The sequence below is a fragment of the Chaetura pelagica genome, unplaced genomic scaffold, assembly GCF_000747805.2.
Source record: "Chaetura pelagica isolate M959 unplaced genomic scaffold, ChaPel_1.0 scaffold29, whole genome shotgun sequence".
NCBI lineage: Eukaryota > Metazoa > Chordata > Aves > Apodiformes > Apodidae > Chaetura > Chaetura pelagica.
In genome coordinates this window covers 1,868,384-1,884,053 of record NW_009970720.1, presented here as the reverse complement: position 1 = coordinate 1,884,053, position 15,670 = coordinate 1,868,384, and the positions used below count along the sequence as shown (strand labels likewise).

At 44.8% G+C, this 15,670-nt stretch overlaps 1 protein-coding gene across 1 annotated transcript in view; it reads left to right on the top strand.

Annotated features, from left to right (window-relative positions):
* Nucleotides 1-15,453, top strand: part of CLDN10 (claudin 10) — a 62,553-nt gene extending 47,100 nt beyond the window's left edge. The window contains exons 2-5 of the mRNA XM_010006340.1: nt 6,866-7,027; nt 7,192-7,273; nt 14,284-14,391; nt 15,082-15,453. Coding sequence (XP_010004642.1) covers nt 6,866-7,027; nt 7,192-7,273; nt 14,284-14,391; nt 15,082-15,196 — 467 coding nt within the window. The 3' untranslated portion in view covers nt 15,197-15,453. The remainder of the gene's footprint in view (nt 1-6,865; nt 7,028-7,191; nt 7,274-14,283; nt 14,392-15,081) is intronic.
* The last annotated feature ends 217 nt before the right edge of the window (nt 15,454-15,670 follow it).

The window sequence follows — 15,670 nt, the reverse complement described above, 5'->3', positions numbered from 1 at the left end:
CCCCTACCCCCACCGCTGGGAAACTCCGTGCGTGTGGATTTGATACAGGAGGAATGCGGGCGCATTTTTCTTGCCGATTTATTTTCCCACTGTCGTGACATTCCTCTTTTTTACGCTTTTGCCAGCCGTGCAACGGTCAGTGGAGAAGAACAAGCCTTTGCGTCGTTTTGTTTTAAATTCATGTCCCCTTTTTTCTTCCTTTTTCTTTTCTTTTTTCTTTTTTTTTTCCCTAAGCGGTTATTAACTCGGCTGTAATTGCTCCATTGATAAATGACAGTGTGAGAGCTCGGGGCAGTGAGGGATGCAAAGGTATGCAGAGGTGATGCACAGCTCGGGTGGGTTTTGGGGCAGTGCTCTTTTGAAGCAATGCTGAGGGGTTTGCTAGCGTGCCTGAAACCAAAGCCTGAGTGGGTGGGTGCTGCGATGCTGCCCTGGTTAAGGGGAGAAACATTTTTGCCCTTTCAGGAAGCCCTACTGGGAAACTGGGTCACTGCAGGAAACTTATGCCTAAACTTTCAGTGGATAAATCCACACCGATTACGGGTGATTGAAACAGGGGAATCATTGGGTTGTAGGCTCTGGAGTGACTGTAAAGAAAGGGAGGAATGTGTTTTTAAATGATGGCACCTTTCCCCAGGTTTTACAGCCACGAATTAATAAACTATACAATGTCCCAGTGCCTTTGGTGTTCCCAAAAAAATCAAGTCTACTGTTCACAGTCTGGGCAGACGCTCCCTTTGTGCCGCAGCCTGAGAGTGGGTTCTGGTGTGAAAGGTTTCTTTAAAAGGAAAAGGAGGTCTGTTAATCATATCACTAACAGAGATTAATATATTATAACAGGGATTAAAATATTAGCATGACACAAATTAATGTCAATATCAGAAAACCTTTAACCCACTACTGTTATGTGCAAAGGGCTAAAAGAGGTCGTTCTACTAAGAAGAGGTAACACAGGCAGCCCTTAAGCATCACTTCTGCAGGATGCTTCCATTGGGTGCAGAAGTACCATTCCCCAGGCCTTCCCTTGACCCATCCCCACGGCTGCAGAGGAGTTTGCTGGTTCCTCCAGAGGGGTGGGAGAGCTGGCTGGCCTCTGCTGGAGTCAGTCACCCTATGGCATAATGTAGCAGCTGAGAATGTGGTTCCCAGGCCTGGGCCGGGAGCTGCGGCCTGTGTGTAGGTGGGCAGGGAGTGATCACCGGTGCGTCACCTTTCAGATCCACCACGTCTATTGTTTAGCTGCCCTTCTAGTGCTGGGTTAACGTTTTCAGAGTGAGAGAAATGAAGTTACAAAGTGTGCAGAGTTTGACAGGTTTAACACTCCAAAAAGGAGAAGAAACATGACAGCAAAGTCCCTACCACCCCCTCCTCCAAGCCGAGGTGTGGGAAACCTCACACATTGGGTAACACGTTCCACTTGCCTAAGAGACAAGTTTCTGAGGCACCTGCTGCACAGTGAAGCAGTCATCAGAGCACTAACTCGTTTTAGACACAAGTGAATCTAAAAGGCACATGTGGAAGGGCCTCATCTCATCCTCCTGGCCAGGCTGTTCATCAGCAGGGAAAGGTTCTTGGCTTCAGTGTTTCTCAGTAACATCTCAGAGTGCTGTGGAGCCAGATCCTGGTACCCAGGCACAATGCAAATGGAAGGCAGGCTGGAGAGAGAGAAACACAATCCCCACAGGACAGGACAGGCAAGCTGGGAGGGGCCAGAGGGACAGCCACAGCAGTCAGAGGCTGCTTTCAGTAGTGAGCCTAGCCCAGACTCCTCTCCTGGTGGTTGCAGGCTGTGCTGGGAACCCGCTACCTCCTGCAGTGGGTGTGTGTGTCCCCTTGCCACCCCAGCCCTTCCCCAGAGCCGAGCATACTTCAGGGCCGCAGCGCGTCACGCATAGCTTGGAAGGGTTTGTGTGTCAGCACAAAGCTGAATCTGCCGCGGCCCTCAAGTAGCCTCTCCCCTCCCTCTGCATAGGCTTCCGTGGCTAAGCTGGGTCCCATTCCCTGCCATCCGTAACAGGGGAACTTCCTCACTCCATCCTCAGGTGGGGGGCTCGAAGACACAGAAAAGGGCAGATCTGGCTTCCTGTTTTCCCTGAGACGTTTGTGAGCAGAAACAATAACCCCATCGCTGTCTTTTTGGTGAGATACGCTTTTAAGGCTCTGCTGGACAGGGTGCTGGGCCATCTTGTCTACGGTGTGCTTTTGCCAAGAAAGATTGGAACAGATGGTCCTTGAGGTCCCTTCCGACCTGGTATTCCATGATTCTGTGGTCTGTTATTCTAGTGATAACATGTTCTCTCAAAAAATTGGTAGGACAGGACTGGGAAATTATTAGAACTGCTTTTGTTGTCTCCGGGAAAGATGGCTCCGCTCTACTCCTTCATCATGTAGCTGGAAAGGATTTTCCTCACAGAGCAGTTCCTCTGCTACAGGAACAGTTTCTTATCCAATTGTAAACCTCTGAGTTTTGCCAGACGTCTCGTCTGAAGTGACTACTCAGTCCACCAGAGGATCAGAGGCAAAATAAGGGGATGATAAATCGGAGTATTGCCGTGCCGGTTGCTGGGACAGTCCTGTGGGGCGCAGGAGGAGGTCTTCCTTCTCCAAAAGCAGTGTCACAGATTGAGTCAGGAATGATCCAGCAGTGGTTTCCCTTACCCTTTTTGTTTTGTTTTGTTTTCCATCATGGAGCAGTCTTGGACGGTGTCCCCGGATTGCCATAGGGCAGCAGGTCAGTGGGGATGCCCCAGTGGCTTCCGGGCCATCACACCAGTGGCCACCAGAGAGAATTACATGGGATGCCCTGCCTCATTTATGCATTCCTGTAGAAGAAATCCGTTTGGCCAGCCCTTGTGAAGGGTGCATTCTGTGGGCAGGCAAAACCCTTCTTGCTGTTTGTGGGACTTGGAATAATTTTGGGTTGACTTTTTGTGTTACTGGTTGTAGGTGCAAATTTGGCGATAAAACCACCTCCCCAAAAGAGTATGTATCACTTACTGTGTTTCCAATGTTGGATCCAATATCCCTTTGGAAGAATAGAGCTGAACAGAAATTTATTTATGATGCAGAAGAGGATATTAGATCTTAGCAAAATGTACAAAATCAGTGGCTCTGTACTTTCAGAAAGAATTTGTGCTGTATCTGTAAGGCAACCTCTTCAACTTCCCATGATGCAGGCTGCAAGATGCTATCAGAGGCATTTCTTGTGAAAGTGACAGTCCCCAGAATATTGTGTATATTTTTTTCTGAGTGTTTTATGGTATGACTATATGAATTCTTCCTAACTCTTTGTGAACATGAGGGGCAAGTGTGAGAGCAGTGAGGCAAGAAAGACAAAGCTCTAACAAGATTAATTTCAATGCAAGACAAAACACATTTGTTTAAAAAAACCCCAAAACCAAATAGGTTTCCCTTGGAATGCTGCTAAACATGACTTTATGAGTAGTGTTTGTCTGCTTGTCTGTTTAAAGCATAGGGCTTTTTGTTGCTTGGGAGCTTCATTGTTGGGGTCAGTCTGTAATGATAAGCTTCCTACAGGAGATGGTGCAAGTACATATAATAAATACTTGGAAAGGGAACAGTCTTTGGTGGAAGGGTGTGAAGAAATAGACAGCTGCCCCTTACACTTCTCTGAAGTCTTGATAAGCAATAAAACTTTCTTGCTTTCTAGGAAGCAAAGAAGTTTAATTACTCTTACAGCCAAATGCTAGACGAAGTTTTAACCTAGGGTCCAAACAATAGGAGTTTGGAGTTGCTAAAGTGATTGATTCACCTACTGGGTGAATCCCAGTGGGACTACCAGAGTCTTCTGCCCTTCCATGTTACTGGTGTAGACTGTGATTACTTTTTTCAATCTATTTTGTTTTAAAAATGTGTGCCAGTTGGATGAGTGCTGTGTTGAACTGAAACAGATCTCACTGTGGCTGGGCTGCCCAATTCGGTGAAATATTTAGTGAGGAAGGTTATTCATTCAGCAGAACTGAGCAGTCCTCCAGCTTATGCTGTTTATAATTGAAAATTATTTCTGGGTGAGTGAGTTAATTATTTCTTGCTGTCTCACTACCCTCTACCTATTTTAAAACTGTGTATTGACCTTCAGGAATAGCTGAATTTTTAGCTGGGTGGTTCCTAGCATATGCTGGTTATTTCGGTCGGGGTGAGTATTTCCTGCTTCTCCTAGGAGTTTCAGACATAAATAAAAGTTTAGAGGACCTCTGGGTGAATATGTTCATGGTTCAGCACTTTAATGTGTCAATTAGCTACTAACAGTGTCAATAAATTGGACCTGTCAAAAAATAATAGCTTCCTTGCCAGTCTTTGTCTCCCACTTTACCTGTGTGCTACAAGGTAATACATTACACAGGGCCAAAAGTAGTAAAAGTCAAGTTTTCCATGCCTGTAGCAAAAAATAACAAAGCAAGACTGCTGTCTTCATACTCAGCATTTATGAACCAAGAGCCACCTTTTGAAATCTTCGTCAAGCCCTTTTCCTACTGAGATCTCTCAGGTTTTGCCTGAGTGAAGAAAAAGGAGTAAGGGGCCAACCATATCCTGGGCTCCATCAAAAGAAGTGTGGCCAGCAGGGCCAGGGAGGTGATTTTGTCCCTCTACTCTGCTCTGGTGAGACTACACTTGGAGTACCGTACACAGCTCTGGTGCCCTCAGCACAGGAAAAACATGGAGCTGTTGGAGAGGGTCCAGAGAAGGGCCACCAAGATGATCAAAGGGCTGGAGCACCTCTGCTGTGAAGACAGGCTGAGGGAGTTGGTGCTTTTCAGCCTGGAGAAGATAAGGCTCTGGGGGGATCTTAGAGCACCTTCCAGTACCTGAAGGGGGCTACAGGAAAGCTGGGGAGGGGCTTTTCATCAGAGAGGGCAGTGATAGGACAAGGGATAATGGTTTTAAACTGAGAGAGGGGAGATTTAGGTTAGACATTAGGGAGAAATTCTTTACCATGGGGATAGTGAGGTGCTGGAATAGGTTGCCTAGAGAGGTTGTGACAGCCTCATCCCTGGAGGTGTTCAAGGCCAGGTTGGATGAGGCTTTGTGCAACCTGGTGTAGCGTGAGGTGTCCCTGCTCATAGCAGGGAGGTTGGAACCTGATGATCTTTAAGGTCCCTTCCAACCTTAACCATTCTGTGATTCTGTGAGGGGATTTGACTGAAAAGCAGAGGGGTACCTATCACCCAAGTTTCAACTGAATTGTTTGGGAGGACGGTTCTATGTCACTGTTGAGGAACTGTTACTCTGCCCAGCTGGATGAGAAAGGTCATCGTCTTGACTAATTTTAGGTTGCTACAGTCTGGGTGTTTGAGGTGAGTCACCTTAGGCTCTCTGCTATGTTTATCATGGATGGAGAAGAGGAGGTTTCTCCAAAGGGTGGCTCATCCTTCTACCATAGGAGTCTACCTTCTAGTTCAAACTTAGCATACCTGGTTATAACGACAGATGCTTCAACAGGCACAAATTATGCTCTTGCACTCCAACACGAGAGTCGTACAACAGTTACAGTTGCTCCATTGACTAGCAGATGGGGCTGCAGAGGCACGTTGCAAATGAAAGAAGTCTCTGTGTGTGCCAAGAGGTGTAGATACATGGCAGTAGGTTGCGTTCACAGACGTGCAGCACAGCACCTAAGTTTGGTAGGACTGATAAAGTGGGGTGTTACGTGCTACAAGTGGCTTCTTGTGTGCTGCCTGTTGTGCAAAGCTGTGAATCAGTGGGGTTTTTTTAAACATTTTTCAAGCCCAGAGCAGTCATCCTGGAGCTAATGTGCCTCCAGCAGCAGCAAAGTGGGTGGCAGTATGGAGAGCAGAAGTATGGCATACTTGGCAGTATGGCCAAGCTTCAGTGGTAGCCTTCTGCAGCTCAAGGACCTGCCAGCCAGATGCAGATTTCTCTTAAATGAGTGTTGCAGTCTCTTCTTGATTCTCTGTAAAACTTCAGCATCCACATATCCTGTGGAAAGGTGTTCCACCATTTTGTTACATGAGCAAGTGCACTTTTGGTCTTAAATCTGCTGCCTTCTGTTTTCACTAGATGTCTTCTAGTTCCTGTTTTCATGTATTAATTTCCTATATCTTAAAGACTTCTATGCAGGAGGGATTTTTTGTTTTGTTTTGTTATTTATTATTACATAAAATTGGGTGTAATAGGCAGTGAAAATGTGGTTTAGCTCTTGACATTTCCACCCACTGGAGATCAAAGCAAAAAGAATGAATGCCTTAATAGTGGAAGTACATTTTCATTTAAAATGAGCTCCAACAACAGCTTATGAAGAAAAACATCTTGTGATGGTTATTCAGCTGTGTAAGATTGCAGTGTTCCACCCTGTAAACAGTGAAATGAGATGATTGCAGTTACAAGATATTCGCTGAAGGGCGAAGAGGCCAAGCAACCTGTTGCCCTGCTGAAGGGCCCTGCCTCTGGGAGCTCCAGCTCAGGGCAGCCTCAGCCATGGTGGCAAAATCTGATGTGGCTAAATCCAGCCACAAGCAATTAGCCCAGGCTGAAGTATGAGCGACTCTGCAACCCGTGACAGCCACTGTGCAGACCGCGGGGAGTTGCTCTTCAAAACCTCATAGGTAGAACTTCTTGCAGATACTGTACCCGGTGCCACAGGATTATTTTTTGCAGTCCTGAATGCCATAGTATGTTTGTTATGAGCTGGGCTCAGGTGGTGATGCCTTATGAAGGGCATAGATCACCTCAGAGAATACACTGAAGGGACAGGTGACATTGGTCCAGCCAAGGTCCGATTCGGTTCGCAGTCGAGAGTGCTCAGCGTCGTGCAGAGGGAGAGGAGCTATGGCGAAAGCCCTTGTGGTCCCAGTTCTCATGTTAGCCTTACTCTTTCTCACTGCAGGTTACATCCAAGCCTGCAGAGGACTGATGATCTCCGCCGTCTGCCTGGGCTTCTTTGGTGCCGTTTTTGGACTGGTTGGGATGAAGTGCACAAAAGTCGGAGGCTCCGATCAGACTAAAGCAAAAATAGCTTGTTTAGCTGGACTGATTTTCATACTCTCTGGTAAATATACCTTATTTCTCTAAGTCTCCATATGTGAAGTCATACCAGAGCTGCTTCTTTTCCACAGAACTCCACGCACAGTTCTCCGTGACTTCATTGGCTTCAGGGTCAGGCCCAAAGCTCTTCTGCTGGCTCCACTGAATGGTTTGTCTTATGCTTTTCAGGGTTGTGCTCTATGACTAGTTGTTCCCTGTATGCAAACAGGATTACGTCTGAGTTCTTTGATCCTTCTTTTGTTGCACAAAAGTAAGTACTTTCCTATACCCATAAATCTTTCAAAGAAGTAGACTTTAAGTTTTGTACTGCACGCCAGGGCCCCTTTAGACTGAGAGCAGGTGCTGCTCCTGTTGGGCAGAGAAGGAAAGTGGGCTACAATTTTATTTAATCGTATTTTCCAACTGGAGTAACCGTGTGCTGAAATTTAATGAATGAACACTTCCTTGTGCAGTGATTTCTCTGTAACCTTCATGCCCACGCTAATGGTGGCTCAGTGGGATTCTGCTGCACTTGCCGCAGAGCAAATGGGGCTACTCAGGAGTGGAGCTTGTGTTTATTATGTCAGAGATGCAGCAGAAGAATGTCTCAAGACAGAGGCACTCATTAGGTGTGTTGTTCAATGAGAAAGAAGAAAGTTATTTCCTTAAGCTTTTGACAGAAGGTGGTTTCTGTAGAAGTGTCAAGTACTGCACAATCTTGATTCCTCTTGAAGAGAGGTTTCTGCAGGCTCTCTGGGATTTTTGATGACAGATATTTAGATTCAGATGACTGAAATTTCGATCATAAACCTTATAACCCTTGATGATACAAGCAGTAGCATGAATGCTTTGACTAGACATGTAATTCAGTTTAAAGGAGCGAATGTTTGTAGAATTGCAGGATCCATACCAGAAGTAAGGAGCATCCCTAAAAGACCCCCCTTAAACCTGTTTTCAGGACCTACAAGGGCAGCAATTAACAAATCGGTGTTTGGATTTTGAATTAGCATCTTATCCACCAAGTCTGAAAACATTGTCTGTAAATTATACCATCATAGACTTTCTTGTTTTGGCTTCTTACATGATGTAAAGTTATCTTTAAAGACAAGGATTTCAAAGTTTTCTTGGTGTTACTTCCAGAACATGTCAAGCATTGGGTGTAAATTTCCCTGAGATCCAATTATGGTTTCAGTAAGGAACCCCAAGCCTTTCTGTTTCTTCTTTATAGAAGGGAAATAGCCTGAATCAAAGAATCATAGCATGGTTTTGAGTTGGAAGGGACATTAAAGATTATATAGTTCCAGCCCCCCTGCATGAGCAGGGACACCTCCCACTAGATCAGGTTGCTCAGGGCCCCATCTAACCTGGTCTTGAACTCTTCCCTGGGCAACCTGTCCCAGTGTCTCACCACCCTCACACTAAGGAATTTCCTCATAATGTCCAACCTAAATCTCCCCTCTTCCAGTTTTGATGTTACCCCTTGTCCTCTCACTGCAAGTCCTTGTAAAAAAGCCCCTCCCCAGCTTTCGTGTAGCACCTTCAGGTACTGGAAGGCCACTGTAAGGTCTTCCTGGAGCCTTCTCTTCTCCAAGCTGAACAGCCCCAACTCTATCAGGCTATCCTTGTAGGAGAGGTGCTCCAGCCCTTGGATCATCTTCGTGGCCCTTCTCTAGACTTTCTCCATGAGCTCCATGTCCTTCTTATTAACTGGATACGCATTTGCAGTAGGGCTGACACTGCCTTTTGAAAGCAATTTCATATTAATTTCCTCCATAATTCTGCTATGGTTTCTGCTTGAGGACAGGATCCAAAGGCCGCCAAAAGAAACAAGGGTATGAGGTACTGTGAGGAAAATGGAGCCTGCCTATATAGTCAGGAGTTAATTATTCATCAGGCTTGCTGTTCCTAGTGAAAAATACTGTGGTTGTTGCCAGAATTCCCTTTCCTACATTGTATTCCTACTCTGTTCCTCTGTGAAAGGGCAAGCAGACCTCACAGCAGAGTTGTACTGTGAACAAATGAGAAGTCCAGTTTAAATATTGAAATAAAGGTAGTAAAACAGAAATTACTTTTCTCTTGAGCAACTAGCATAGCTCAATTGCATGAACACATAATGGCAAGAACAGAGATAAAGGCAGAGAGGAAAGCCAGAAGTTGTAATTTGAGTTGCACATGGTTTAGCTCATGCAATGACCTTGTGTCAGATTAAGCTAATGGTGGCATTTCACTCTTTTCTCCCTCAACCAATGTAAATTACATTGGAGTAATGTATTTTGTTGCCTTCTCTCAACTCTTGCTTTGATATATGTTGCAGAAGCATTTAGTTATATGCTTTGCAGGTATATTGTGGCAATTTGGCATTGGCTCTTCACTGGGTGCTGCTTTGGGTTTCAGCCTTTCACATGTTGCCACGCATTTCTCTCCTGAAGTTATTCTGGTGGTGTCAAACACAGGCTTGAGATGCCATTAATGGAGAATGAATGACAGGAAGTGTTTAGCATCATCCCAGCCATCAGAATGTCCCCGCAACCTTCTGCATTTGGAAGAGGCATCCTCATTAAGTACAGGGGCAGGAGGAGTCAGAGACCTACCTACAGCTGTTGCCCAAGAGACTTCTGGTTTGAATTGCTGTACCTAACTGAGGAGTGACAGGCATCACGGGGACACCCTAAAACCCACTCTACTTAGAAAGAAATACTAGGCTGGGCTTTCTGTCCTGATGCATTGTCGATTTAAAACACCTCCAAAATAACTGCTTGACCCAAGGTAATAACATGCACAGTCTGAAGGACAGCATGGGGTGGTTTGATACTTGCAGTCAAGATGGATTTCATTTTTCTTCAGATACCTCTAACAGGATAAAATAAGTGTTTCTGTTTTGCTGTCTTGCTAACATTGCTCTCACAGCTGTTTTTTAAAAAAATATTTTGTCACTTTTGATACAACCTTTGTTGTATCAAAAAGAGTTGATAACTTTTGATAAAACTCTTACAGTCTTTTTTTTTTTGTCCCTTGCCACATTTTGAACTCCATAATCAAGATCATTCTTACTGATAAATGGTGTTAGTTTATCCAGATTATCTGATAGATTCCCCATTGTTTTTGTAGAGAACTGTTCCCTTCAGCCTTCCTTTCTTTGAACTGATCATGCACAGTTCACTCTCTTTCCTCTGAATGGCTGTTACGTTTCAACCTATTTTTCATTTTCCAAGAATCATAATAATTATACATTCAAAATGTCTTTTTCCCTTGGGTAGTTGGACTGATTTGGTAGCTAGGTAGGTAAGTCCTTTACATATGCTGACGTCCAGCTAGCTTATGAAGCTTCCATTAGTGTGCTTGGAAATTTACTTCATGCTTCTAATGTATGTAACAACTAGAATATTTTTCTTCTATACTGATACTGCACTTTCTTTCACTGAATTCTGCTTCCCTGAATTACCACAAAGAATCTGCTTTCCACCTGCTTGATCAACGTAGTTGGAGGTGGCTTTCCCTTCTCTGCAGTTGAATTCTTGTAGGCCTCAGCAATCACCACCTCTAAAGCCACTTCATCAATGCCCTGTTCCCTCCTGAGCTTCCAGTGATCTCTAAGCAATCTCTAATCAGCTTGATTTCACTGGCTGGAGACAGTGGATACGCAGCCACAGGCTTCAGAGAGTGGCTGCTTTGGTTCAACCAGTTTCATTAAGATTTATATGGACAGAAGGGTGTGTTTCCCACAAAGATTTTAATGATAAAGAGGGAAGGGAAAAACAGCAAGTGCATTCATTTCTTCCAAAAAAACCCTGTCTCCTCTATCTTTTTTTTTTACTTTTTCTTTTTTTTCTGAAGGTACCAGTCTACTTAAGGGCTTTTTCATATGATTTGGTATTTTTACATAGTAGATTTTGATGGGAGGTTGGAGTTGGCATCTTAAATGCTGAAAAGATGGATTGGATAAAATCCAGGCAGCCTTACACAGGTTGATACGCAGTTGAGAAGGTGAAATTTTCCTCACAAGCGCCAGTGTAAATCAAAAAGTCTTTTAGCTGTTTAAAGATGTGGAAGAAAGACTAACTGGGCAAGCTCTGCAACTCATTAACCTAGTGATGTGGCAGTCACCCCAGACAGGTACATATATGCAATCTCTTTCTACCTGTGATAGTAACAAATGTTAAAAAATACAACCAATCCCCAGAACAAAGGCTAGACCCCTTATCTTCTTTCTCAATTAGTGGGCAACAGTCGGGTAACCCTTTTCTACCCAATTAAACCCAATGTAACCTTGATTTATTCTTCAGGAAGGGAGATGGGAATTGGTCTCCTTATCTCTCTCACCTTAGCCCCTGGCCAACTGTTTAATGCTGTTAGATGGAAATGTGGAAATGAACTTGTCTTTCCCACTTTCTAGGCAAATGGTCTTGGCAAGTAAGTTGTTACAGCAACAGCCTTCCTGAGTCTTGGTCCACCTGTATTGTCCAGCACCTCAGTGGTCTGTGCTGACTTTTCTGGGTTCCTAAGTGCCACACTGGGTATGGAGAATGTTTGGGGGAATCTGATCCTTTTTAGCAAGGTGTGATAAATAAAAGCTCTGCCTAGGATGATGTGAATGGAAAAGGCAAAAGAGCCTGGCAGTTAGAGCACTAGCAGGGTTTTGAAGAGTCAGGCCTAAGCCCTTATGAAGTATTCAGCGTCTGAGCTGTAACAGCTCCATCTCTTTCCAGCAATTAATCCCCGAGTCAGAAATTACTTGGACCTGGGTGTCCATGGCATGTAGCACAGATATCCAAGGGGTGGCTTTTTCTCTCTCCATTCTCTCCATGCCTTTTTTTTTTCTTTTTTTCAAGTCTGTGCTTTACCTCTGTGCAGAATCTCAAGAAAACACAGAAAAGCAAGTTTTTGTTCTCCCGCCTGTGTTTGTCCCTTTGTGACCTATCATAGAAGTCACTATAACTTTCTGGGTGATGAGGCTCACTGGCAATATTTGGGTGTTTCTACAGTGTCATCTTTGTAAAGAGCTTACAGGTGATTTCAGTTGTGTATGTCAGCTAATGTTAAATAAGGATGTGTCCATGTGGAAGCAGCTTCCAAGTCCTTCAGTTGTACAGGCAGGTTGTCATGCAGACCTTCTCCTTTGGCTGGGTCACCAGCATGTACAATAAATAAACACACTTACTAGCAAAGGCTTGAACAGCACGGCCACCTGACCTGTAACTGCAGCTGGATAGGGGAGAGGGGAGCCTAAGAGGATCCTAAGAGTCAGGAGGAGACAAAGGCTTCCTCCAGGAGGAACTAGACCAGGGAAGGAGTGGGAGATGCACCGTCTGTCCTAATAATGAGGAATATGAGACTCTGGAACAGGCTGCCCAGGGAGGTTGTGGAGTCTCCTTCACTGGAGACATTCAAAACCCACCTGGATGCATTCCTGTGTGATGTACTCTAGGTGACCCTGCTCTGACAGGGGGTTTGGACTAGATGAAGGTCCCTTCCAACCCCTAAGATTCTATGAGACTGCTGGGCCTGCAGCCACAGGCAGGTCATCTCAAAAGTGTTTTAAAGAGTGGCACTTCAGGCAAAATGCTGGAGAGTGGAGCAAACAAGTGGCAGCCATGGCTTGCTGCTCATCGTGGAGCTCGAGAGCTCAGGTTGTGGAGGCTGAGCTTGAGCAGGCAGGGGAAGGAATCTTTTCCCCATGCTCTTCTTTTCCTTAGTTTACTACTGTTGCTTTAGAAACTTGGACTTACCCTTGTATAGTTGCATGTCTCAAGAACCACCATCTCGTATGTCAGCTAATGTTAAATAAGGATGTGTCCATGTGGAAGCAGCTTCCAAGTCCTTCAGTTGTACAGGCAGGTTGTCATGCAGACCTTCTCCTTTGGCTGGGTCACCAGCATGTACAATAAATAAACACACTTACTAGCAAAGGCTTGAACAGCACGGCCACCTGACCTGTAACTGCAGCTGGATAGGGGAGAGGGGAGCCTAAGAGGATCCTAAGAGTCAGGAGGAGACAAAGGCTTCCTCCAGGAGGAACTAGACCAGGGAAGGAGTGGGAGATGCACCGTCTGTCCTAATAATGAGGAATATGAGACTCTGGAACAGGCTGCCCAGGGAGGTTGTGGAGTCTCCTTCACTGGAGACATTCAAAACCCACCTGGATGCGTTCCTGTGTGATGTACTCTAGGTGACCCTGCTCTGACAGGGGGTTTGGACTAGATGAAGGTCCCTTCCAACCCCTAAGATTCTATGAGACTGCTGGGCCTGCAGCCACAGGCAGGTCATCTCAAAAGTGTTTTAAAGAGTGGCACTTCAGGCAAAATGCTGGAGAGTGGAGCAAACAAGTGGCAGCCATGGCTTGCTGCTCATCGTGGAGCTCGAGAGCTCAGGTTGTGGAGGCTGAGCTTGAGCAGGCAGGGGAAGGAATCTTTTCCCCATGCTCTTCTTTTCCTTAGTTTACTACTGTTGCTTTAGAAACTTGGACTTACCCTTGTATAGTTGCATGTCTCAAGAACCACCATCTCCTCTCAAACAAATGGTGGCCACCCCAGGCAGCAGAGGAGACCATTCCTGGTGACCTGGAGTTGTGCACAACGGCTCAGAGGGGAGCTGTGTCTTCCAGCCTGAATCCAACCACAAGAATGAGAGCAGAAAGCTGCCAGCACAAGCATGTGTGCATGTGTACATGTGTACACACATGTACATCTGCGTGTGTATGCATGTACATGCATATCTGCATATACAGGTATCAGATACACATTGCATATGTGTGTGTATCCATATTGCACATGCATATTATAATACAGGTATAAAAGCCTCACGTTTTAAGCAGGTCTGGAATGTGGCAAAGGGAGGGAGAGAGATGCCAAGAAGTAGGGTGGAGAGTTGTAGGCAGCAGCTCTAGTCCCTGGCTCAGTGAAAGCCTCAGTCCAGCTTGGAAGCCAGTGGGAACAAACCTGACATTGTCCAAGGGGGTGGGAACTCTGCTGTACACGGATCAGGGAATCATGTAAACCCACAGGCAAGCAGTCCAGGGGGAGATGTGGAAAAGCCAGGCACCCTGGCTGGCTGTGTGTGGAGATAAGCATTGCCCAAGTGACCACAGGGACAAAGCCTGGCTCTTGAGTAAGAGGGAAATAATGAGAAGAACATGGGTGAACAGCAGAGCTGCTGATTTTGCGATGAATAATGTGTACGTCAATGGAAAGTTATTCAGGAAAAAATAAAATTATGTTCTTTTGTTCTGAAAAACTATTAAGTTCATGATCTGTTTTGTTAAACTCATTTATTAACTTCCTGTAGGTATGAATTAGGAGCAGCTTTGTTCATTGGATGGGCTGGAGCTTCACTCTGCATAATTGGTGGCAGTATATTCTGCTTCTCAATAGCTGAAAACAGTAATTCTCCAAGGTAAAATACAAGTTGTACTTACAGATAGAAATCAATACTAGAGCATTTGTACCTACTATATGGACGTGGCTTGATTACTTTCCAAAACACTTTGTAGTGAGGAGAAGGATTGTTTGGATGAAAGAAAATAATGGGATTTAAGGATAATACTCTATCATTAATGTAATTAGGAAAATGTATTGACTCAGAACAAATACTTGTGTTATATATGGTTGATAAATTTACTACAGCTGGAAAAAAATTGCATTCACTGGTTTAGGAAAAGTGGCCAGGTCACCTTACAGATGTGAATAGTTTATTTAAACACAAGTCATCAGATCAAAAGTAAGAGAGGCAAAGGACAGTGGTGGTGGCAGTGAGACCTCCAGCAGCAGAAGAGGGGTGATAATGAAGAGGCACAGCATAGGATCTGCCACAGCCTAAATATTTCAGGATTGGGACCCAATTTACTGGGCTTTAAAGGAGGGGATATGAGATTTTATAAAAGTGAATTGCAAAGCAAGTTGCTGGAGGGGAAACGCCAAACCAGAATGAGACCAAGGAAGGCGTCCCTCCCTGCCCCCTTCCCTGAAATGTATAGGTACGTTCCTGTACATTTCTTCTAGTTTTATGTTGCTGTAATGCTTGGGTACAAAGATGTTGCCTGTCTGTGGGGTAAGCTGTACATAGTTGATTCTCTTTTCTTTTCAGGAGGGGTTATGCATATAATGGAGCCGCATCTGTGATGTCTTCTCGTACAAAGGTCCACAACAGTGTCCCAGACAAAACCCCACCAAAGCACTTTGACAAGAACGCTTATGTTTAACTGTACTGTTGGAAGAGTCAAAGCGTTTTAAAAATGAGTTTGTACGTTTCCTGCAGAGTGATTTCCCACCCCCCAGCCCCAAATGTAATTACAACTAAGACAATGACTTTTTAAAACATTAACTTGCAGCTTTTTACATATTGATGTAAATTTTATTATATAATATTTTAAGATTGATGTTGGTATTGTAAAGTTTATACCTGGAAATCATGAGCTGATGTTGCTTTCTTGGAAAAAAAAATAAATGGGTTATTTACCAACTCAGCATGTCAGTGGCTTATGGGAATGGCATCAGACACACGGGCTGCAGGGTGTCCCAGAATCACAGAATGGCAGGGGGTGGAAGGGACCTCTGGAGATCATCTAGTTCAACCCCTTTGCTAGAGCAGGATCCCCTAGAGCAGATAAGTCATTGCAGCCATGTCTGAAATGGGTTGGGTACTGGACAAAAGAGCTCTGCTCTCTCTGTGCAGG